The following is a 23,208-nucleotide window of genomic DNA, read 5'->3' as shown; positions in this document are numbered from 1 at the left end:
TATGTGGAGGTCCTTGATCCATTTGGAGTTGAGCTTAGTAAGAGATAAGAATGGATCAATTCGTATTCTTCTGCACGCTGACCTCCAATTGAACCAGCACCATTTGTTTAAAAGGCTGTCTTTTTTCCACTGGATGTTTTCAGCTCCTTTGTCGAAGATCAAGTGACCATACGTGTGTGGGTTCATTTCCAGGTCTTCAATTCTATTCCATTGATCCACTTGCCTGTCATTGTACCAATCCCATGCAGTTTTTAACACTATTGGTCTGTAGTATTGCTTGAGGTCTGGGATACTGATTGCCCCAGAAGTTCTTTTACTGTTGAGAATAGCTTTAGCTATCCTAGGTTCTTTGTTATTCCAGATGAATTTGAGAATTGCTTTTTCTAACTCTATGAAGAACTGAGTTGGGAGTTTGATGGGGATTGCGTTGAATCTGTAGGTTGCTTTAGGCAAAATGGCCATTTTAACTATATTAATCCTGCCAATCCACAAGCATGGAAGATTTTTCCGTTTTCTGGGGTCTTCTTCCATTTCCTTCTTCAGAGACTTGAAGTTCTTGTCATACAGATCTTTCACTTGTTTGGTTAAAGTCACACCAAGATACTTTATATTGTTTGTGGCTATTGTGAAGGGCATCATTTCCCTAATTTCTTTCTCAGCCTGCTTATCCATTGAGTATAGAAAGGCTACTGATTTGCTTGAGTTGTTTTTATAACCAGTCACTTTGCTGAAGTTGTTTATCAACTATAGCTGTTCTCTGGTGGAGTTTTTTGGGTCACTTAAGTATACTATCAAATCATGTGCAAATAGTGATAGCTTGACTTCTTCCTTTCCAATTTGTATCCCTTTGACCTCCTTATGTTGTCTAATAGCTCTAGCTAGTACCTCAAGTACTATATTGAAAAGATATGGAGAGAGGGGCAGCCTTGTCTAGTCCCCGATTTTAGTGGGATTGCTTCAAGTTTCTCTCCATTTAGTTTGATGCTGGCTACCGGTTTGCTGTATATTGCTTTTACTATGTTTAGGTATGGGCCTTGAGTTCTTGTTCTTTCCAAGACTTTTAGCATGAAAGGATGCTGAATTTTGTCAAATGCTTTTTCAGCATCCAATGAAATGACCATGTGGTTTTGTTCTTTGAGTTTGTTTATGTAGTAGATTGCATTGATGGATTTCCGTATATTGAACCAACCCTGCATTCCCGGGATAAAGCCTACTTGATCATGGTGGATGATCGTTTTGATGTGTTCTTGGATTCGGTTGGCAAGAATTTTATTGAGTATTTTTGCATTGATATTCATAAGGGAAATTGGTCTGAAGTTCTCTTTGTTGGATCTTTGTGTGGTTTTGGTATTAGCATAATTGTGGCTTCTTAGAGTTAGGTAGTATTCCTTCTGTTTCTATTTTGTGGAATAGTTTAAAGAGTATTGGTGTTAGGTCTTTTTTAAAGGTCTGATAGAATTCTGCACTAAAACCATCTGGTCCTGTGCTTTTTTGATTGGAAGATTTTCTATGACCCCTTCTACTTCTTTAGGGGTTGTGGGACTGTTTAGATGATCTATTTGATCCTGATTTAATTTTGGTATTTGGTATCTGTCTAGGAAATTGTCCATTTCCTCCAGATTCTCCAGTTGTGTTGAGTATAGGCTTTGATAGTATGATCTGATGATTTTTTTTAATTTCCTCAATTTCTGTTGTTATATCCCCCTTTTCATTGCTAATTTTGTTAATTTGGATACTGTCTCTATACCCTTTGGTTAGTCTGGCTAAGGGTTTATCTATCTTGTTGATTTTCTCAAAGAACCAGCTCCTGGTTTTGTTGATTCTTTGTTTCTGCTTGATTGATTTTAACCTTGAGTTTGTTGATTTCCTGTCTTCTACTTCTGGGTAAATTAACTTCTTTTTGTTCCAGAGCTTTCACATGTGCTATTAAGCTGCTAGTGTATGCTCTTCCGTTACTTTTTGGAGGCACTCAGGTCTATGAGTTTTCCTCTTAGCACCGCTTTCATTGTGTCCCATAGATTTGGGTATGTTGTGCCTTCATTTTCATTAAATTCTAAAAAGTCTTTGATTTGTTTCTTTATTTCTTCTTTGGCCAAGGTATCATTGAGTAGAGTATTGTTCAGCCTCCATGTGTATGTGGGCTTTCTGTTGTTTTTGTTGCTATTGAAGACCACTCTTACTCCAATCTGATCTGACAGGAGGCATGGGATTAGTTCAATCTTCTTATATTTGCTGAGGTCTGTCTTGTGACCAATTATATGGTCGATTTTTGAGAAGGTACCATGAGGTGCTGAGAAAAAGGTATATTCTTTTGCTTTAAGATGAAATGTTTGTTTATATACATACACACACACATACATATACATATATATACATATATATATACATATATATACATATATATATACATATATATACATATATATATATATACATATATATACATATATATATGTGTGTGTATATATGTATATATATATATGTTAAATCCAATTGGTCCAAAGCTTCAATTAGTTTCACTGTGTCCCTGTTTAGTTTCTGTTTTCCTGATCGGTCCATTGATGAGAGTGGAGTGTTGAAGTCACCCACAATTATTGTGTTAGGTGCAATGTGTGCTTTGAACTTTAGTAAAGTTTCTTTTATGAATGAGGGTGCCCTTGCATTTGGAGCATAGATGTTCAGAATTAAGAGCTCTTCCTTTGACCAGCAAGAAGTGTCCTTTGTGCCTCTTTTGATGACTTTAGGTTGAAAGTCAATTTTATGTGATATTAGAGTGGCTACTCTGGCTTGTTTCCTGAGACCATTTGCTTGTAAAATTGTCTTCCAGCCTTTTACTCTAAGGTAGTTTTTGTCTTTGACACTGAGGTGTGTTTCCTGTATACAGCAAAATGTAGGGTCCTGTTTATGTATCCAGTCTGTTAGTCTATGTCTTTTTATTGGGGAATTGAGTCCACCGATGTTAAAAGATATTAAGGAATAGTGATTATTACTTCCTGTCATTTTGATGTTATTTTTATATTTGAGTGGTTATCTTCTTTTGGGGTTGATGAAAGAATGTTACTATCTTGCTTTTTGCAGGGTGTAGTTTCCCTCCTTGTATTGGAGTTTTCATCCTGTTATTCTTTGTAGGGCTTGGTTTGTGGAAAGATAATGCGTAAATTTGGTTTTGTTATGGAATATCTTGTTTTCTCCATCTATGGTGATTGAGAGTTTTGCTGGGTATAGTAGTCTTGGCTGACATTTGTGTTCTCTTAGAGTCTGCATGAGATCTGCCCAGGATCTTCTAGCTTTCATGGTCTCTGGTGAGAAGTTTGGTGTAATTCTGATAGGTCTTCCTTTATATGTTACTTGGCCTTTTTCTCTTACCGCCTTTAATATTCTTTCTTTGTTTAGTACATTTGGGGTTTTGATTATTATGTGATGGGGAGGTATTTCTGTTCTGGTCCAGTCTGTTTGGAGTTCTGTAGGCTTCTTTTACATTAATGGGCATCTCTCTCTTTAGGTTAGGGAAGTTTTCTTCCATAATTTTGTTGAAGTTATTTGCTGGCCCTTTAAGTCATAAATCTTCACTATATATACCTATAATCCTTAGGTTTAGTCTTCTCATTGTGTCCTGGATTTCCTGGATGTATGGGGTTACAAGCTTTTTGCATTTTGTGTTTTCTTTGACTGTTGAGTCAATGGTTTCTATGGTCTCTTCGGCATCTGAGATTCTTTCTTCTATCTCTTGTATTCTGTTGTTCATATTTGCATCTATGGCCCCTGATTTCTTCCCAAGGTTTTCTATCTCCAAAGTTGTCTTCCTTTGTGATTTCTTAGTTGTTTCTACTTCTGCTATTAGATCCTGGATAGTTTTGCTCAGTTCCTTCACTTGCTTGTTTGTGTTTTCCTGTAATTCTTTAAGAGATTTTTGTGTTTCCCTTTTCATGAGTTCTGCCTGTTGACTCAGTTTCTCCTGCATTTCTTTAAGAGATTTTTGCGTTTCCTCTTTATTGGCTTCTAACTGTTGACCCATATTCTCCTGAATTTCTTTAAGTGATTTTTGTGTTTCCATTGTAAGGGCTTCTAACTTATTCATGTTCCCCTGTATTCCTTTAAGAGATTTATTTATATCCTTTTTGTGTTCCTCTAGCAGCATCATGACCAGTGATTTTAAATCCAAATCTTGTTTTTCTGGTTTGTTGGGGTATCCAGGACTTGCTGTTGTTGGAGAATTGGGTTCAGATGCTGCCATATTGCCTTGATTTCTGTTAGTAATATTCCTATGTTTGCCTTTTGCCATCTTGTTATCTCTGGCGTTAGTTGGTCTTGTTGTCACTGACTGGTGTTTGAACCTCCTGTGAGCCTGTAAGGCTATTTCAGCACCACTGGATGACTGGGTTTCCCCTGGCACAGATTGCTGATGTGCTGCCCTCCTATTGGGTGCCCTAGTGTGTAGGCCTAGTGTAGGCCTTGGAGCCCTAGTATGTCCTGCCCCAAACAATGCTATACTCAGGTTGTCTCTGTAAACCTGGTGCTGCCCATCTGCTCCTTCAGGGAGCAAAGATGGCAGATGCTGCAGGGACCTTTTCCAAGTGCTGATCACTCTGCAGGGCAAATGACCCCCCCCCCCCCCCACCAGGTTGGCGCACAGATCTGCCCAGGCCCTGAGTGTAGGCAAAAGCCTGACAGGCTTAGACCCAAGCGATGTTAGCCGTGGACTATGTCTGCGTACTTGGCGCTGTCAGATCTCTCTGGCATCCGGTAGCCAAGATGGTTGAGCGCCTCCTACTTTCAACTTCTAATAACACCTTGGGCAATACTTTGGTTTAAATTTTTTTAAGTTAAAAATTAAATTTTCTTATAGCTTGGGGGCTGGAGAGATGGCTCAGTGGTTATGAGCACCACTGGCTGCTCTTGCAGAGGATCAGGTTTGATGCCCAGTACCCACACAGTGTTTCACAGCTGCCTAAAACTCCTGTTCCATGGGGATCTGATACCCTCTACAGGGACCAGGCACACCTGCAAGACAATTACATTCATACACTAAAAGTTATAAAGCTAAAACATTTTTTTCTTGTTACTCACCCTGAGTCTTATGACAAACTATAAAAAGGCAGAGAGAGGAAAACCACGGATGGAGCCTTTGAAGAAGCTGCAAAGGCTGAAAGACTCCTGGATCCCAGGAAATCCTCACTCAAGCCTCAGGATAAGACAACACCCCAAAAATTCACGAGAGACCGTTCTTGATGCAACCACATGAGGTTTATTTTTCCTGTGCACTGGGGCAGAACTCATGTCCCGTGCAGGGACAGAGGAGTTCGTCATAGCACAGCTGCAGTTGGACGTTTTTAAAGAAGAAGAATATAAAGAAAAAGGGGAGGCTTAGGCAGTGATCTACATCATAAGGAATGGGGAGATCAAGCGGCAATTCATGGCTCAGCAGAAGGTTACAGGTTATCTTGGGCAAACACAGTTACTTTGAGCAAGGTTCCAGATGTCTCAGGAATGTCAGAGCTAGTCTCTGAGTTTTTCTAGTCTCTGAGTTTGCTCATGGAGTCCCTAATGGCTTCAGAGTGATCTACATAAAAGCAACATTCTTCTTTTAGAGCGGCGCATAAGCCCCCTTCTTTAAGAAACAGTAAGTCTAATCTTCTCCTGTTCTGCAGCACCACCTCAGACAATGAAGTGAGGAGCTCTTCCAGTTTTCTGAGAGATTTTTCTAAAGCTTGGTTCATGGCCATTTGTAGAGTATTTAGACCATGCTGAAGGTCTGCGGGTCCCTTAATAAGGGCAGTAGTTCTGGTTCCTATTCCTGCTGCTAATCTGAGTCCTAGCATAACTGCTAAAGTAAGGGAGACTGGTTCCCTTTTTGCGCTGATGCTTGCTTTCATAGACTTCTATAACTGCTTCTTCTGGATGGTAATAGATTCTGGGAACTAATCTAATCATAACACAGAAATCTCTGCTTTGATTAAAGATAGTAGTAGACATACAGGGAGTGAGGCCAGTGCTACAAAAAAAAATGTATCTATGAAAACTAATAAGTATTTGCTACCATATTTTGCTGGTTTGAGTTCCATGAAGTCGACTTCCCAGTACACTTCTGACCTATCTCCTCATAGGCGCAGATATTGGTTAGATCCGGTGGTGTTAATAACCAGAGTATTATTGCAAAGATGCTGGTGGGTCGAGGGCACATGGCCTATACATGAACCTGTCCCGATACCTCAGTCAGAGTTAGTTTACTTTGAGACTCCCAGGGACAGTGGCTGAGGTCTGTTGTAGCATTGACGGGACCAGTGACTGCAGTCCCTTCATGATAAGGAGGTCCTGCTGCCAGACAGAGCCAGCCGGATGTAGTTGCATTGGGCTTTGTAGCGTTTAGAGCTTGGAATGCCCCCTGAATTAGGTATAGTAACCTGTCTCCAGTGGTGGGGGCCAGAGTGACTAGAGTTGAGGCAGGAGTGTTAGTGGGAGCCTCAGTTATGATGGGGGGAGGGGGCTTTGGAATGATTCCTTTGTCTAGCAGCTTAGGGGCTCCCTGTTCTGCAAGCACTTTATCAGGCCCCATGGGAACTGTTGGAGGGCTTTCAATCTTCAGTCTAATCTGAAATGTGAACCCATTGTCCCATCCTGACATATAGCACCTAAGACCCCAGGTTCGTCCCTTGGGCCAAGCAGTAAACCATTTCCCTGGGTCTGTAAAGGTGATATTAAGGGAGTCATTTTTCTGGGAGACAGTGATCAAGTCCCATGAGGACGTGGGATGCCAGGAGGCATCTCCAGTAGTCTCACATCCCCATTGTCCACAGTAGAATTGTCCCAGGCCCCTGCGTCTGTGGGCTTCTGGTCTAGACCTGCTGTCTCTGGGGCATACATAAAAAGGGGTTTGTTGAAGTTTTCCCCTGATGGGTAAGCTCTTACAGCCGGGATAAGCTGCCTCAAATTGTTTTGGGGACATCCGGTATGGGGAGTGAGGGTTTCTGACCATATAACGTTTCTGTAGGCGGTGTACATCCTTAAGGGTTAGCTCAGAAATGTCCCATGAGTCTAATCTGGCTATTAGGGCACAGATCTCAGGGAACAGAGAGGGTCATCAAGTACCTGGGGAGGTGACTTTGGAAGTGGACCAGACCATGTCCCCTGTTTGTGATAATACATGCCAAGTAAGGGTCATAGGTTGGTGGGGGTTGCTATTCCCCAGTGGTGAGCAGGAGGAGTAGACGCAGCTTAAGAGGATCATCAGTCCACTCCAGCTTCCAGGAGTCATCTCGGGCTGCAGGGGGCGCCATTTTGACGTGAGATGCGTGGATCCAAGCCAGGATACCATCAACTTTGATGGCAGTGGGACTAGTTAGAAGTACCAGGTAAGGTCCTTTCATCTGGGCTCAAGGTTGCTGGATTGATGACGCCAGACCAGGACAGAGACTCCCACTTGGAACTTATGTGGCATGGCTGTGGTTCCCGGTTCGTATGCTCCCTTAAGCTGTTCCCAGGTGTCCTTTCTGACCAGTTCAAGAGCCTTCAAACGAGCTATCAGGGGTTAGGAAAAAGAGGTGTCAGGGTCAAGTATCCCTCCCACTTCTGCCAAGGGGGGCAGTCCTCCATGGAGGAGCTCAAATGGTGTGAGTTTAAATTTCCCTGGGGTGTTCCATACTCAGAACAAGGCAAAGGGCAAGAGGGCTGTTCAGTCCTTTCCACTGGTCTCTAAGGCTAATTTAGTCACGGTCTCTTTTAAGGTTCTATTCATTCTTTCTACCTGCCCTGAACTCTGGGGTCTATAAGCACAATGTAATTTCCAATCAATCCCCAGCTGGGTGGCCAGTCCCTGACTTACCTGGGCAACAAAGGCAGGGCCATTGTCTGATTCAATTACCTTAGGAATGCCGAATCTCGGGAAAATCTCTTCTAGTATCTTCTTTGCCACTACGTTGGCTGTCTCCCTTTCTGTGGGGAAAACTTCTACCCAACCTGAGAAAGTATCTATGAAAACTAATAAGTATTTGTTACCATATTTTGTTGGTTTGAGTTCCATGAAGTCGACTTCCCAGTACACTTCTGGTCTATCTCCTCGTAGGCACTTACCAGGTATGCCTATGTGATGTCCAGCATTGGTTAAGGCAAAGGCTTTACAATTTTGAACTACATCTTGAGCAATATCTCAAGATGTTGCATACAATGAAATGTCCTTTAATTTCTTTGTTCCCAAGTGGGTTAATTGGTACAAATTAGTGACATATTGTTGTCCCTCTTTTTGGGGTAAGATAGATTTCCCATCTTCTGTCTTCGTTACTCCATAGGGAGTATAGCTGTATATTATTTTTAATTTTTTCATCTGGCGGTGATCCTTGGGGGGGGGGTGTACCTGAAACTGGTCTCTCTGATGTTGTAATAGTCTTTGGACTCTTTAATCCCCTGGTTGGCTATAAGAATCATGGTCCCTTGGGCTGCTTGTTTGGCTGCCATGTCAGCCATTTGATTTCCTTTGGCAATGGCATCTCAGCTCTTTTGATGGTCGGGGCAATGTATAATGGCCAGGTTTTTTTTTGGCAAATGTATGGCTTCTAGCAGACTGAAGATTTCTTCTTTGTTCTTAATGTCCTTTCCAGCAGACATGAGTAGCCCCCTCTGTTTATAGATTGCCCCATGTGTGTGAGCGGTGGCGAAAGCGTACCTGCTGACCGTGTAGATGTTGATAGTCTTTCCTTCTGCCAGCTGCAAGGCTTTGGTGAGTACAATCAGCTCCGCTTTTTGAACTGACGTTCCTTCAGGCAAGCTGCTAGCCCAGACGGTCCGCTTCCCATCCACCACCGCCGCCCCAGCTTTCTGCTTACCTTCAACCACAAAGCTGCTGCCATCGTGTACCAATTAGGGTACCCTGGCCAAGGCTGGTCGGTGAGGTCCTTCCGTGTTATGGTTTCTTCTGCCAAGATGTCTATACACTGGTGTATTGGCAGAGAATCGTCTGTCTCAGGCAGTAGGGTGGTAGGGTGGTTAAGGATAGTGGTGGTGGGGGGCAAAATTCATTCAGTCAGTCAGCAGGAGGCTTTGGTAATGAGTCATGTGGGTGTTCGTCATCCAGCAGTCAGGAGGCTGTCTGAGGATATTTTCTAGGGCGTGGGGGGCTACTATGATAGTCTGTTGTCCCAAGGTCTGTTTGTCAGCATCCTTGAGGAGTAGTGCTACAGCGGTGATGGCTTTCAGGCAAGATGGCCATCTGCTGGCTACAGGGTCGAGTTTTTTTTGATAGGTAGGCTACAGGTCACTTCCATGGCCCCAAGGCCTGAGTCAGGACCCCTCGTGCCACTCCTACTCTTTCATCCATATGAAAGGTGAAAGGTTTAGTTAAGACTGGTAGGGCCAAAGCTGGTGCACCGAGTAAAGCCCTTTTAATTTCTTTGAAAGCTTTCTGGTGTTCGGGGGCCCATGAGAAAACCCCTGTTTCTTTAGTGAGAGGGTAGAGTGGGGCTGCCAAGGTGGCGAATCCTGGTATCCAGAGTCTACAAAACCCCGCAATGCCCAGGAACTCTCTTATTTTCTTTGGGGTTGTAGGAGTAGGGATTTATGTCACAGTCTTTTCCCTAGCTTCCTTCAGCCATCACTTCCCCTCCTTAAGAGTGTAGCCCAAATAGGTTACTTCTGTCTGGCAAATCTGGGCTTTCTTTGCTGAAGCCCTGTATCCCAATTCACCCAGCTCAGTCAGTAATCTCTCAGTCCTAAGTCTGCACTCTTGCTTGGTGATAGCAGCTAAGAGTAAATCATCAACATACTGAAGCAGAGAAATTTGAGGATTTTATGACCTGAACAGAGCCAAATCCCAATGGAGGGCTTCGTCAAAAGAGTAGGGGAGTTCTTGAATCCCTGGGGCAGACTCGTCCAAGTCAATTGTCCAGCCTGTCCTGAATCTGGGTCTCTCCATTCGAAAGCAAAGATCATCTGACTTGTAGGATGTAGTCTCAGGCAAAAGAATGCGTCTTTTAAGTCCAGAACCATATACCAATGTCTGTCAGGAGGGAGAGAACTGAGCAGGTTGTAAAGGTTAGGGACAGTAGGGTAGATACCCTGTACTCTTTTATTAACTTCTCTTAGATCTTGTACTGGCAGGTAATCATTAGTGCCAGGCTTCCTAACTGGCAGCAATGGAATGTTCCAGGGGGAATGACAAGGAACCAGAATGCCTAGTCGCAGGAATCTTTGGATATGTGGTCTGATGCCCTCTCGGGCCTCTCTGTTCATGGGGTATTGTTGTACCCCAATGTGGATTGCATCAGTTTTTAGGCTTACAATGGGGGGGGGCACTTGTTTGGCCTCTCCCATGACCCCTGTCTCTGCCCATGCTCCAGGACACCTCTCCAGCTATACTCCACCCAGGGTCTTGTCGGGCGAGGCTGGAGGCTCGTGCAATCTGTATTCTTCCTCTAGTTTTAAAGCTAAAATCATAAAAGTGGGGGTCTGCCAATTGACTATAACTTCTTTCAAGGAAAAACGTATTTGAGCTTTTAATTTTGAGCTCAATTTTAAAACAGTAAGTCTCTCCACAATAATGGCATGGGGCACTCAGGGATGATGAAAGAGTGAGTTACTTGACCCTTTCCCAGATCAACTTTCCTGTCGATGGTCAAAGAGTATGGTTTCTGGACAGTGACCCCAATCATTATGGATTTTTTATTTTTTAATTCTCTCAGTGGTTTCTTTAAAACTGAAAATTCTGTTCCAGTGTCAACAAGGAAGTCTGTAGGGGTCCCCTCCACAGGGTTACCCTAGGCTCTGGGAGGGGGTCCGAGCCCCATCCCCCCTAATCATTGTCTTCTAGAGTGAGGACCTTGGGTGTTTTGGCGCCCTGTTTCTTCTTGGAGCAGTCCCTTGCCCAGTGTCCCTTCTCCTTGCAATATGCACATTGGTCCTTGGCTAAAGGTTGTCATAAAGGTCCTCCAGAGTTCCGGGGTCTTCTCAGCCCTGCATTGCCCAGGTACCCTGTCTGTCTCCTTGCTCTGTTCTATAAGCCTCCCTGTCACCTACTATTGAAGCCAAAATCCTTGTCAAACTCCTTTCCTGCCTTTTATCTCATCTATTTTCTCTTTCTTCTGCTTCTTTTTTTTTTCTCTCTCTCCTCTCTTCCTCAATTTCCCTCTTATGGTAGACTTTCTCCACTTCCTTACCTAGGTCTTGCAAGGATAGCATTTACAGACCCTCTAGGTGCTGCAGTCTTCTTCTACTATCAGAGGCAGACTGTCCAATAAATGCCATGGCTACTGCTGCCTGCTGACCCTCGGAGGCAGGGTCAAAAGGCATGTATAACCTGTAAGCCTCCAAAAACCATTCTAAAAACACAGAAGTGGGTTCATTTTCTCCCTGAAGAACTTCTCTTCCCTTGGCCAAATTGGTGGGGCATCTGCTGGCCCCTTTGAAACCTGCCACCAGAGCCTGGCGATAGACTATCAGCCACCCCCTACCTTCCGAGGTATTGTAGTCCCAGTCAGGATGATTCAGAAGGAAGCCAGCATCTATTTCGTTCTGGAGTTGAGATGGTTGGCCATTGGTTCCTGGCACGTTCTTTCGTGCTTCCAGCAGGATTCTTTCCTTCTCCTCAGTGGTAAAAAGGACCTGTTGATAGTCATCCCAAGTGGGCTGGTGGGAGAACATGAAGGATTCTATCAGACCTGTAAGGCTAGAGGGATTTTCTGAGAAAGGGGCATGGTTTGTCCTCCAATTATAGAGGTGGGCCGATGAGAATGGCTAGAATTGAAGGGGTTGCATTTGTTCAGGGTTGGCCGGAGGAGGGCCATATGAACACAGAGGCAACACCGTAGTCAAGTGTAGTCTCCTGGGGCTCTGAGCACATGGTCTTCAGTCCTGGTGGCCGGTCCTTCTACTGCTCCTCCAACGGCACCCTGTTGAGGATTCTGGGGGTGGGTGGGTGGGGAAGGGATACGGAGTCGGGGTACCAGGCCATTCTGTGGGCTCCTCAATCTCGGGATAAATCTTAGGGGGAGGTTGGGTTCTGTTTGCCAGTTTGGACTCCACTGTTTTGCATAGCGGCTCAGACTCTGCCTCTTCTGTTCTGCATAGTGGCTCAGGCTCCGCTGTTCTTGTTTTCATTTTCTGCTCTGAGTCACGGAGTGCCAGGACTTAGGAGCCTGGCTTATTTTTCTGAGACCAAGGCTTTCGCCAGGAAGGAGGATCCTGAACTAAATTCTCCCAAATATAAGGTATCTGGTCAGGGGGAGACCCTTGTCCCTTCTGAAAAACAATGTCTTTGATGGCAGAAATCACAGTCAGGTCAAGTGTACCCTCCGGAGGCCAGCCAGCATCGTACGTTGGCCATTCTGAAGAACAAAACGTTCTCCAAAGTTCCTTCTTAATGTCTACAGACAGATTGCGTGCCCCATTTCTAATTTCAGTCCAGTGGTTGAGAGTTTGACCGAGAGGAGTGTTAACAGTCTGTCCCATTGTCCAAGTCACACAAACTACAAACAAAACACTCAGAAAGACCACGAAAGCCGAGACTAGAGCCCACCTCTTGCGGGACTTCCAACACCAGGAAACAGAATCAGACGGCCGAGAGGATGTGAAATCTCTCCTCTCTAGGAGAGATTTGGGTTCCAAGTCGGCACTCAGATGGGAACTCTCCGAGTGTCCTCAGAGCTCCCTCAGACCTCCTGGGACATCTTCCAGGGTGACAGTTGGTTATCTCTTGACACATCTGTTGATAACCCTCCCCTCCGACCAAGACAGGGAGTTCCTTGCTCTCAAGAGCGCGGATGACTGCAAACCAGAAATGCCAGATTCAGAAACAGCCGACAAACAAGGACATAGATAAAAATAGAATCTTACCTCCAAGAGGGGTCTCTGAGAATTTGGGGGTCACAAATCCTGGGATGAGCCCCCAAATGAAAGACTCCCAAATCCCAGGAAATCCTCACTCAAGTCTTGGGATAAGACGACACCCCAAAAATTCACGAGAGACTGTTCTTGATGCAAACACACAAGGTTTATTTCTCCAGTGCACTGGGGCAGAACTCGTGTCCTGTGCAGGGGCAGAGGAGTTCAACATAGCGCTGCTGCAGTTGGCGTTTTGAAAGAAGAATATAAAGAAAAAGAGGAGGCTTAGGCAGTGATCTATGTCATAAGGAATGGGGAGATCAAGCGGCAATTCATGGCTCAGCAGAAGGTTACAGGTTATCTTGGGCAAACACAGTTACTTTGAGCAAGGCACCAGATGTCTCAGGAATGTGGGAGCTAGTCTTTGGAGCAGGGAGGGAGCACTAGTCCTTGGAGCAGGGAGTTCTTGGAGCAGGGAGGGAGCGCTATCTTAAGGTTGACAGTTTTCCAGGCTGAGAGAAAACAAAAAACAAAAACAAAAACACCAAGTTGCTCTATGTCTAGGCTAATTGTGCTAATTGCTAGGGGTCTAAAATTCTCGAGTTGGGGGTCTCTCAAGGCCAGCTGGAGAACCCTGGCTGGTCAGAGAACACTACATATTATCTGAGCAGAGTATTGGTGATTCTACATGGCGATTTTGAATTGTACTGGGTATGATTAAAGACAAAGCAAATTTGGGTGATGTTCACCGTCATAGCACCAAGGTCGTGAGTACGAGGGACCATCAAGGCCTCACACTGTGCTTGAAGGGTTTCATAAAACGTTAGGAAGACAAACAGCTTTCTCTATTGCGAAGTCTTCGTTCTTAGCCAAATATTAAAATCACTTTAAATAATAAAAATGTCTCAGGAGGAGATGTACCAACTTATCAGAGATGATTGGATCATGGCAGTGAGATTCAGAGAAGGAAAAATTTCATTTTCTTCAAAGATTTTTAGAATGTTATTTGGGTATGATTTTTTTTAATGACCCATGAAATATTTTGTTTCTAAATGGTGAAAATATGGTCACTGAGCTGCTGACAGTGGTGAATTCTGTAGCTTAGCTAATAAAGTCCTTGTCTAGTGTGTGCGAGGCTCCGAGTTCGATTTACAGCATCACAAAAATTAATTAATCAAAATAGAAGTGTGACCCTCCCCCTTTCCCACCTTGGGTCCATCAGAGCCTCACAGTATAATACATTATATCCATGTTTGAAATTGTTACATAATTAAAAATAATAATAAATGCAAAACAGTGGCCTTACTTGAAACCAGAAGGCCCTGGTTTCATTTCTGTGGCTGTGATAAACTACTCTGGTTTAAAAAAAAAAAAAGCAATGTAGGAGACAAACAGTTCATTTGGCTTACAATTCCAAGAAACCGTCTCCCTTTTTAGGGAAATCAAGTCAGAAATTCACTTAAGCAGCTAATCACAACACACATGCCCAGCCAAGAGCAGAGAGGAACGAGGAACGCAGCCATGCCGCCTGCTTACACTCTGCTCTCAGCCAGATTTTTTTCTCTCTTTTCAGAACCCCCAAGTTGGGGGATAGAACCATGGCTGGGCCCTCCCAAACCCCTTGAGACATACCCGTAGGCCAATGTGATCTAGGTAATTCTTCAATTGAGGCTTTCTTCTCCAGTGATTTGAGGTTGTGGCAAGTTGATAGTTAAAATCTGATCAGCAGGGCAGGAGAGAGGGCTCAATGGTTAAAGCACTTGTCTGCTTTTCCACATGACCCAGATTTGATTCCCAGCACCCACATAGGCACCTCAAAAAGTCCTAGAACTCTAGAAAGGAGCTTTGATTCCTCTTCTGGCCTCTGTGCACCAGACTTGAGGTGCCAAGGCATACACACAGGTACACACAGGTACACATCCAAACAAAATACAGACTAGCCAGTCTGTGGGATCTTTGCAGATGTAACGACTTAGGATGGGGTCATACTAGCATAGGGTGATTCAGTGGTAAATATCCTTACAAGAGAAAGGAACTAGAGGACATAGTGACACACAGTAAAGGTATGCGATGGCAGACACAGAGGGGAGACCTACTTCGTGTCAGCAGCTGAGAAATGGAAAATGTGATCATCGCGGCGTCATTTAGATGCCATGTGTCGCCCATAGGCAACAGTAGAAGACTGCTCCTAAATTATGGAACGTATGAGTGGAAAGCTATGCAGCCTCCAAAAAGCAAAAGCTGATCACCGGCATACCATGTCAAGTGAGAAATAGAAAACTTGCCACATCCTGTATGACATGGGATCCTCTGTGTGCAGAAAGGGTGCACGTGCAGAAAGGGTACATTTACAAAAGTAACTGAACTCAATCGGAGAGATCGACCTTTGTGTTTTATATTTCAGTATTGGTTATTAATAGGACTTGATGTGAATCAAGAGTTAAATCGTTGAATGACTTCTAAGGAGACGACTGGGGAACTTGGGGTCTGAGGGTAAGGGCTTTTCTATATGTTGGAGAAGCACTTCTGTATTCACCTTCTGGCTGTGGTCTATGTTTTTGAGTTGTATTTCTTTTCCATCCAGGTTCCTATGGAGAGGAGTCGGTCGCTGGGGTTTGAGCTTTTATCATTGATTTAAAGAATTTAGGGCATTTTTTTTCCTCTAGGGTTGTTTGCTTGAAATTTTCAAGTAATATGGGCTCATGCTAAAACATCTATAGAAGTATGCATCATGAAAAAAATGCATTTGCTTGAACTAGGAGCCAGCTAAAGTCAGTCCATTGTAGTGGTCAGTCCAAAGTAGTCCACTGACATGGGCTACAGGTCATTCGTTCTCTTTCTTATTTCTTCCGTCCAGTCAAACTCATGTTTGAAAACATGTACAATAGTAACTGAACTCAATCAGAGGGATCGACCTTTGTGTTTTATATTTCAGTATTGGGTATTAATAGGACTCGATGTAACTTTGTTCAAAACTATTCAGCCCCACACTTAGAAATGTATGCTTGTAGGAGTTTTACAGCCAACTCAGAGTTGAATGTTACATTCTGTGCTTCAAGAAAGAACCTTTTGTTTACTGATGGGAATACCTCTTACTGCTGGGGTAGCATCTTCTTGGTAGTTCTTCCATCATTGATTATTAGTAGTTATCTTTAATTGTATGAATGGAGTTGGCTAGAAAGTTTCTCATGCTAATTCCCAATAAATGTATAACCAATTACAGTAGTAATAAGGAGGGAGACAGGTAATGTGACGGCCCAATATTCTTGAGGCAGATAGGTTAAACCTATAAGGAGTTAAACTGAGATTCAGGAATGAAAGCCCACACAAGATAACTGTGAAGCCAATCTGAGAGTTTAAAAAGAACGAGGCTACAAGTCACCCTTCTGGCGAGGCAACAGTGGATATGCCATCTTCCTTGTAGTTTTAAACATTTTTAGGGGAGGACAGAACCGAGTCAGACGGAGATCTCAAGTCCTGTGTTCTGGTTAGAGGCTCTACCCCAGCCTCATGTGAGGCCTGAGGGATATGTGTACACGTCTTTATTAATGTAGGGGTTTCCCCCAATTTCTACACTATGCATCTGTACATGTTCGTGCATGTGTGTGTGTATGTGTTCGAGTGTATTGATTCCTAGTCCTCATAATGTTGAGCAGATTTCCAGCTGCATCATTATTGTGTTCCTCTGTCCTTTATATTAATTTGGATTAGAACTAAAAATGTCAAAAATCTTGGTGCGATTCCAATCTCTCTCTATCCCCTCTCCCCTTTTTCACCCTCTCTCTTTTTTCCTCTCTCTCCCCCTCTCCCTCTCTCCTCCTTTCTGCTTCTCCACCTCTCCCCCTCTCTTCCTGTCCCCATCCCTTCTCCCTCTTTTCATCTCCCCTCCCCCCCTCTGCTTTCATAAGCTGTGTTATGGTTGTCCAACAAGAGGCTCCTCACACCCACTTCTTTCTGCTTACAGTGATTAGCAGCCCCTGGACTGGGCTTCAGGGAATAAAGGGCTTGCTGCCCAAGTATAAGGACCTGAGTTCAGATCCCTAGAACCCACGCCAAGTACGGCATGACTAGCCCTTGCTGAGTACGGTCTGTAACCCCAGCGCAGGGCAAGCAGGAGTGAGGGCTGGATATATGTCAATTTCCAAACTCAGGATGGCTGACCAGCGCAGCTGACGTGGCCAGCCCCAGAAACAGTGAGGCTGCATCACAAAAATACAGTGGAGCGTGACTTCTAGAGAAGATGACTTCTGCCCTATGCATTTCCCCACAGAAACCAAGGCACCACCACATATATGTACGTACACACATGCACAACAACAACAATACACACAGACACACATTAAGTAAGTATGTATTAAGAGGCACGAGTGGCCATTTCTAGAACCAATAATTCATTAGAATTTACAAGCTAGGGCTATGGCTATTTTAAAGAAATCAATATGAAATCCAGCTTCCCTGTTGCATTTATTGGAACCTTGTGACCTTTCAACAGCAGGGGCATTCTCTCTTCTCACCCTGGGTTTGACTAAGCAGGGTTCAGGAATGTCTTTTGTCCCCTTGTAGTGAAGCTGATTCCTCCAGGATACACCATGAGTCTTAAAATCAGGGAACTGGTTCCCATGAATCCTGTTGTGGCTGGGGACCTGACCCTCAGCCCAGCTTTGGCCATAACCCAGGCATGTCTAAAGATGGCTAGCTGCTTCTCGACCCGGGTCTGTGTCTTTCCCGGGTTTACCCATCCTCCTGCTGGGTCCTATAATGCTGGTTTTCATCTCTGCAGGGCAGGCCGCATCTCTGAATACGACGGAAGACTTGCTGGAAACAGTGAAAAAGCTACAGAAAGGTCAGGTGTCCTGTGTCCCGAGTCTCAGATTTTGAGTCAGGTGAACAGAATTAGAACCTAAAAGCCATAACTCACAACTTTAGAAACTCATCGTATTGTTCCTATTTGGCTCTATTCTTTGAGAGAGAAAAAATGAAGTCGCAGCTAAAAATTCTAAATCTTTAAGCGGACAGAAAACTTTTCTCCATTTATAGGGGCACATAGACGCGCGTGCACGCGTGCACACACACACACACATACACACACACCCCACCCCCCACACAACATCAGTCCATTCATCTTTCCACCCATCCATTAATCTATCATGTATTTGTTTATTCATTTTTATGATACCCAGGCAAGCAGCAGTGTTCCTTTTTGTGTTGTTGTTTTGTTTACTAGTGCCTCAGCTTGAATCCAGGACTGCTGAGCTACTTCCCCACAAGAGCAAATGGTCACGTGTCACCCAGAGATTCTTTTAAAATAAACAGCATTCACAGGTGTATATTTCTTGTCCCTTTAAATCCCACAAGTTGCAAAGGACAATACAGAGTATTTTGCACTTGACCTGGGAGCCAGCTTACACTTACCTGTCTAAGTACTGGAGCAAATACTGGGCCTGAAGTAAGACTCCCCCACCCCACCCCACCCGACCATTCTCAGCTTCAACTGTTGTATCCACTAATTTGCGTCAAACAAAATGGAACCTCTCCTCTCATATCACCCCCCCCCCCCCTTACATTTCACTGCGGCCGTGTGCTGGACTAAAACTATGTATAGAAACTGCAGTACTATAATATGTGTAGTGACCTACCCTGACCATCTGCAGTGAAATAAAGTCCCTGGGCCACAGGGATTTCTGCCGAGTGCTTTCAGCACCCAAGAGGATATCACTCTTCTAGATGTGTCTAGAAAGGGAGTCTGTCATCTTGAAAAGTCTGGAGCTAAGTTTATGACTTACGTGAGACTCAGCAAAAGCAGCCTCATGTCCCAATGCCTGTGACTTGCCTTTGATCCAGAACATGATGAGGTAGGAGGAAGGCTTCTCCTTATAGAGCGATAAAATGGGCCATGAGGTCAGAGATAACTCTCTAAGAAGGCACTGAGAACTCGAAAGGTGGCACTTGTCACCGGAAAGCCCTGCTGTCTTTGTGACAGCTAGAGACCAGAGAGGCAGGAATGACAGCCTGTTCTGCCCCCTTCGAAGAGAGTGGGACCCATGGGAGGGCTCCACCAGTTTCCACTACACTCAAGTTTCAGCTGCAAGCCTCCACCGTGGTCCTGCAGGACCTCCCCTCCCATGCCCTCTGCTCCTCCCCCTAGCTTACCCATTCTCTGTGACTTTGCATATGGGCCTTACCCACTCCCACTGCAAGAGATTCATACTTGTTCCCTCTCCCTGGAGTAGCTCCCACTCCACACATCCCTCCCCACAGCGTACAGGGCCTGGTTTCTTTCCCTTCATTTGGGAGTCTTTCCATATCTCAAAAAAGTACCAATACCCCTATGTTCTTTATCACCCACCTTGTGTCATCTTTGTGACTGCCACTGTCACCAGAGTGACTCATCACCATCTCCCCTACCCAGAATGCAAGCCCTGCAAGGACCAAGGACCTGCTACAGACCCCAGCACAAAGCAGGCGCTCTGTAATAGCCTGCGGATGGCTAGCAGTAGAAACCCAGCCCCAGACTGAAGTCCTCCTCCCGCTGCCTGCTACAGACAAGCACCTGTCTTCTCTGGCTCACTCGTGCCTTCTTTCTTCAGAGGGAAGCCTGGAACCCCAGATCGAGGACCTGATCCATCGCATTAATGAGCTGCAGCAAGGTAAGCGTGGGACCCTAGACTGGCCAGTTGATACCAGCAGCAAGGCGGCCCTCACACAATGCCTTCTTCCCCTCTTTGGTCCAGCCAAGAAGAGGTCCAGTGACGAGCTGGGAGAGGCGCAGGCACTCCAGGAAGCCATGCATCGGGAACTAGATTCCTGTGAGTGGGGCCAAAAGAGGGATCCCGGGATCCCCTGTCTGCCGCTGCTGTTCCCAAACGAGACTCCGACTCCGGTGTCTTAGCCCAGGCTATGCTCTCACTGCCGTCCTCCACTTTTTAGCCCGTACAATTCAGATTAGCCACTCTAGCATGTCATCTTTCAGCTCCCAGATCAGACAGCCAAAACAGGCTTACCTTGATGGTTTTATGTAAAATCAGAATCCCACCCCATTGTCTCCACCCCTGCTTCTCTCTCTCTCTCTCTCTCTCTTCTCTCTCTCTGCTTCCTCTGCTTTCTTTCTTTCTTCATCAGAACCTTGGTCTTTTTCCACCTGACATAGTATTTGCTTCTTTAATAGTTTACTCTTCCTTCCTGCGTGAACCTGTACTTTCTTCAGAGCAGTTACCCACCCCCCCCCCTTGACTCTGTTGGCACTGACATAGAACATGGATGTGGGAGTGGGGGAGAAAGGAATGGGATGGCCCCCGTGGAAGGTGGTTACCAGTGTAGGAGGACATTACCTCACTTCTCCCCTGTCTTCTGTGTGAGTCTGTCTATTGGGGGAAGTTGCAGCGGGCCAAAGGGAGGTAGCTTCTGGGGCCTGACAGTGTCATCGTGTTTTCCAGTAAATGAAGAGAAAGTCCACATAGAGGAGGTCCTGTGCAAAAAGCAAGGTACTCATCATCCTTCCTTATCCTTCCCATCACGTCACGAAGCCCACCCTCCTGAGCAGCCTCAGGATGCCCACTGACAGCCGGGTCATGGGCTTTGCTCTGCTCCCCGGCCCCCGCTGCTCATATGAAGGATGCGCCCAAGTCCTGCGAGTTCCCACTGATGTCCAAGGTGATGTGGAGACCCCAGACTCTGCCTAACCTTGTTCCCTCAAGGTCCCTCAGCAGGTTATCTTGTTGGCTTTCTCCACAGATGCTCTGTCAATTCTCCAGAAGCATCCCCAAGAGAAAGAAAGCGAGACTCCATGGTAAGACTCCTTCCCACCTCCTCCACAGCTCAAGGAGAAGGAGCAAGGGCTCGTAAAATAAGTAATGGATACATCATGGAAGTACCCGCACCAATGTTCTGCATTCCTGAATGAAACACACATACACACATACACACACTCACACACACACACACACTCACAACCTTTATATTTTGTTATGCCTTAATCACCTCAACAGCTGGCCACTTCCTAACCTCCACGTGGTTAATCCACCTCCCACCAATAATCCCAAGTTATTACTTATTAAATTCTATATTCTACCTGGACCCAGAGGGCTGCCCACTGGGCCACACTCCCCTGGCTCCTTCACATGCTGTCTATACCTCCCGTCTTCCACTCTTCACAGGCATGGTGTCTCTTCTCTCCTTCTCCTTCTCCCACATGACAGACCTCCTTCTTCCTCCTTCCTCTCTGCCCCAAGCTCAGGAATCTAAAGTCACACCCCTGTCTGCCCTGCCGAGCTATTGGCTGCTGGAATCTTTATTTACCAGTCAGAACCATCCAGAGGCAGGGTCCCTCACCGCATTATGCGTGGATGAGTGGACTGTCTTCTGCAAACAGTTTTGGGGATCCAAATATACAAGCAGCATTAAGCCAAACCCACTGCAATACATACTCCTTGTTTCCCTTCTATAAAACAGGACATGAAGACAGGACACTTCCATGACCATTAAGTGATGGTGACAAAATAAATTAGACAGTGTGACCAACTGTACCTTTATACATACAGTTTTCTTGCGAGGACACATTTGTAAGGACAATGAGATGGACAGGGGTGTGGTCCACAGAGGGAAAAGGAAAAGAAACTGTCTCAGAGAGAGTAGAGGCGCAGGCACAGTCTGGCTGCAAATGATCTTCCTCCCAGGGAGCAAACAGTCCATTTGTCAGGATTCAGACCAAGGAAGCTGGGTTATTTTTAAGTTTGCGGTTTGGTGGGTGGCTAGGTTGTGGGAGTGGGGCCTGCATGGAGAAAAGGTGGTGAAGAGAGGACGCATTACAAACTCATGAAGGGGCACACTGGGAAGGATCTGAAGGTTTCTTGGGACTTGGGGAGCACTGGGCATCCCAGAACCAACTGTGCTAACTGTGGGTCCTGGCTATACAACTTCTCATCGCTGTCTCCACAGTTTGGATGCCAAACAACAGGAGGAGAAACTGGAGGATCTGGCAAGTCAACACAAGGACCTCTGGGAGTTCCGTGTAAGCTCCTCCCCAGGCTGGGCTTCAGTGTCTGTGAGTGGTCACTCTACCGCTGCTCAGGTCCAGTGCCCTGGGGTAGACTTTGACTCTTCTCTTCCTATCTCCCTTGGCCTTACAACTGGCCACCTTTCACTACCCATCACATTCACCGCTAACATCCTTTGCTAGATGTTGTCACACAGCTTTTGTGGACTTTGGGTTTGCCCATCAGGCAGCATTCCAGACAGGGGTGGGGTGGCAGTGGTATAACAAAGGGCTCTTTCTACCCCAGGCTTCTTAGGGGTAGAGAAATCCGTACCCAGAGTACAACCAAGAACGAACACAAAGTACACAGATCCCGTAACCCTGGGCCACCAGCTGGATCTGACTTGTTGAGCACATGAGTGAGGACGGCACGCGGGTTAGCGCGTGGGTTCTTGAGAAAGGCTTAACTCCTGGAACATTCGAAGAGCAACAAATTTAAAGGGGAGGTTGGAAAAGTTGTAAGAAATGGAGTCTGAGCAACAAGAGGGAGACACGGGAAACATCGGGTGCAGTGAATTTGTAGCCCGCGTAGAAACTGCCGAGTTAAAAATACAAGTGAATGACCTAGTGTAGGGAAGGATTTTGTCAAAAGTGCAAAGGAGGGTGGGCTGGAGGTGTTGTCTGGAAAGAGGAACAGAGAGACCATCCTCCTCCGTTCTGGCAGGTCCTGCAGCAGCGACTGGCCCAGGAGATCAGCGTGATGGAGCACAGGAAAGATCAGCTTCTGGTGGAGAGTGAGGCTTGGGCAGTGCCGGGTGGTAGGGCCCAAGGCTTCAGGGACCCACCTTGATGTCTCCGCCACCTCCTGCAGGGACTCTGCTGCGAGCCAGGCTGAAGGAGGTGGAGCAGCGGCTGCAGGAGGCTAGAGTGGCCCAGGACAGCCCAGGGAACTGTGGGTAAGGGGAGGAGTGTGGCACTTAGCTTGGGTGTCAGACCTCCCTGGTGCCCTGGGCCACTGCTCGCTCCTGTCTCTGCTTTTCTCATAGGCTGAAGACAGAGCTGGAAGAATCTGGGGGGCAGTCCCAGAGCAGCCCAGAAGCTCAGAATGACAGAGGGGAGGTAGGCACCTGGTGAACAGAAGTAGAAACCAGAGAGAAATGAGGCTGTGTGTGTGTGGGGTGGGGGGCATCAGAGGTCCCCTGAGAAGAGGGATCTGAGAGTTCCAAGCCTCTGGGATACACTGAGGGAGCCACAAGGAGCCAGCAGGTGCAGATGAGAGAGTGTCTAGGTGAAAGTGCCCCAAGTTTCTGGCCCTGCAACCTGCTCCCACTAACCTTAGAATGGTCAAGAGGAACAGCATCATTTGGAGCCATCGGGAGAGTCACCAAGGACAGGAACGCCCTGCTAAGCCACAAGGACCTACCCGTGCTCAC

The 23,208-nt window shown here is 45.7% G+C and overlaps 1 protein-coding gene and 1 pseudogene across 2 annotated transcripts in view; one reads left to right on the top strand and one right to left on the bottom strand.

Annotated features, from left to right (window-relative positions):
- The window catches only part of Syce1l (synaptonemal complex central element protein 1 like), a 26,205-nt gene extending 2,997 nt beyond the window's left edge, over window positions 1-23,208 (top strand). Inside the window, exons 2-11 of one of the 2 annotated variants that reach the window (XM_052166519.1) lie at window positions 17,585-17,647; window positions 19,392-19,457; window positions 19,536-19,610; window positions 20,238-20,285; window positions 20,536-20,590; window positions 21,739-21,811; window positions 22,500-22,569; window positions 22,647-22,731; window positions 22,822-22,894; window positions 23,115-23,208. In XM_052166519.1, coding sequence (XP_052022479.1) covers window positions 17,585-17,647; window positions 19,392-19,457; window positions 19,536-19,610; window positions 20,238-20,285; window positions 20,536-20,590; window positions 21,739-21,811; window positions 22,500-22,569; window positions 22,647-22,731; window positions 22,822-22,894; window positions 23,115-23,183 — 677 coding nt within the window. In that variant the 3' untranslated portion in view covers window positions 23,184-23,208. Of the gene's footprint in view, window positions 1-17,584; window positions 17,648-19,391; window positions 19,458-19,535; window positions 19,611-20,237; window positions 20,286-20,535; window positions 20,591-21,476; window positions 21,528-21,725; window positions 21,812-22,499; window positions 22,570-22,646; window positions 22,732-22,821; window positions 22,895-23,114 lie in introns of those variants that run through there. The other variant, XM_052166517.1, reaches the window with a different exon arrangement.
- Window positions 7,176-17,576, bottom strand: LOC127671793 (phosphatidylinositol N-acetylglucosaminyltransferase subunit P-like; annotated as a pseudogene).

The sequence above is a fragment of the Apodemus sylvaticus genome, chromosome 21 (assembly GCF_947179515.1).
Source record: "Apodemus sylvaticus chromosome 21, mApoSyl1.1, whole genome shotgun sequence".
In the NCBI taxonomy this organism is placed as follows: Eukaryota; Metazoa; Chordata; class Mammalia; order Rodentia; family Muridae; genus Apodemus; species Apodemus sylvaticus.
This window is presented reverse-complemented; position numbering and strand designations above follow the sequence as displayed.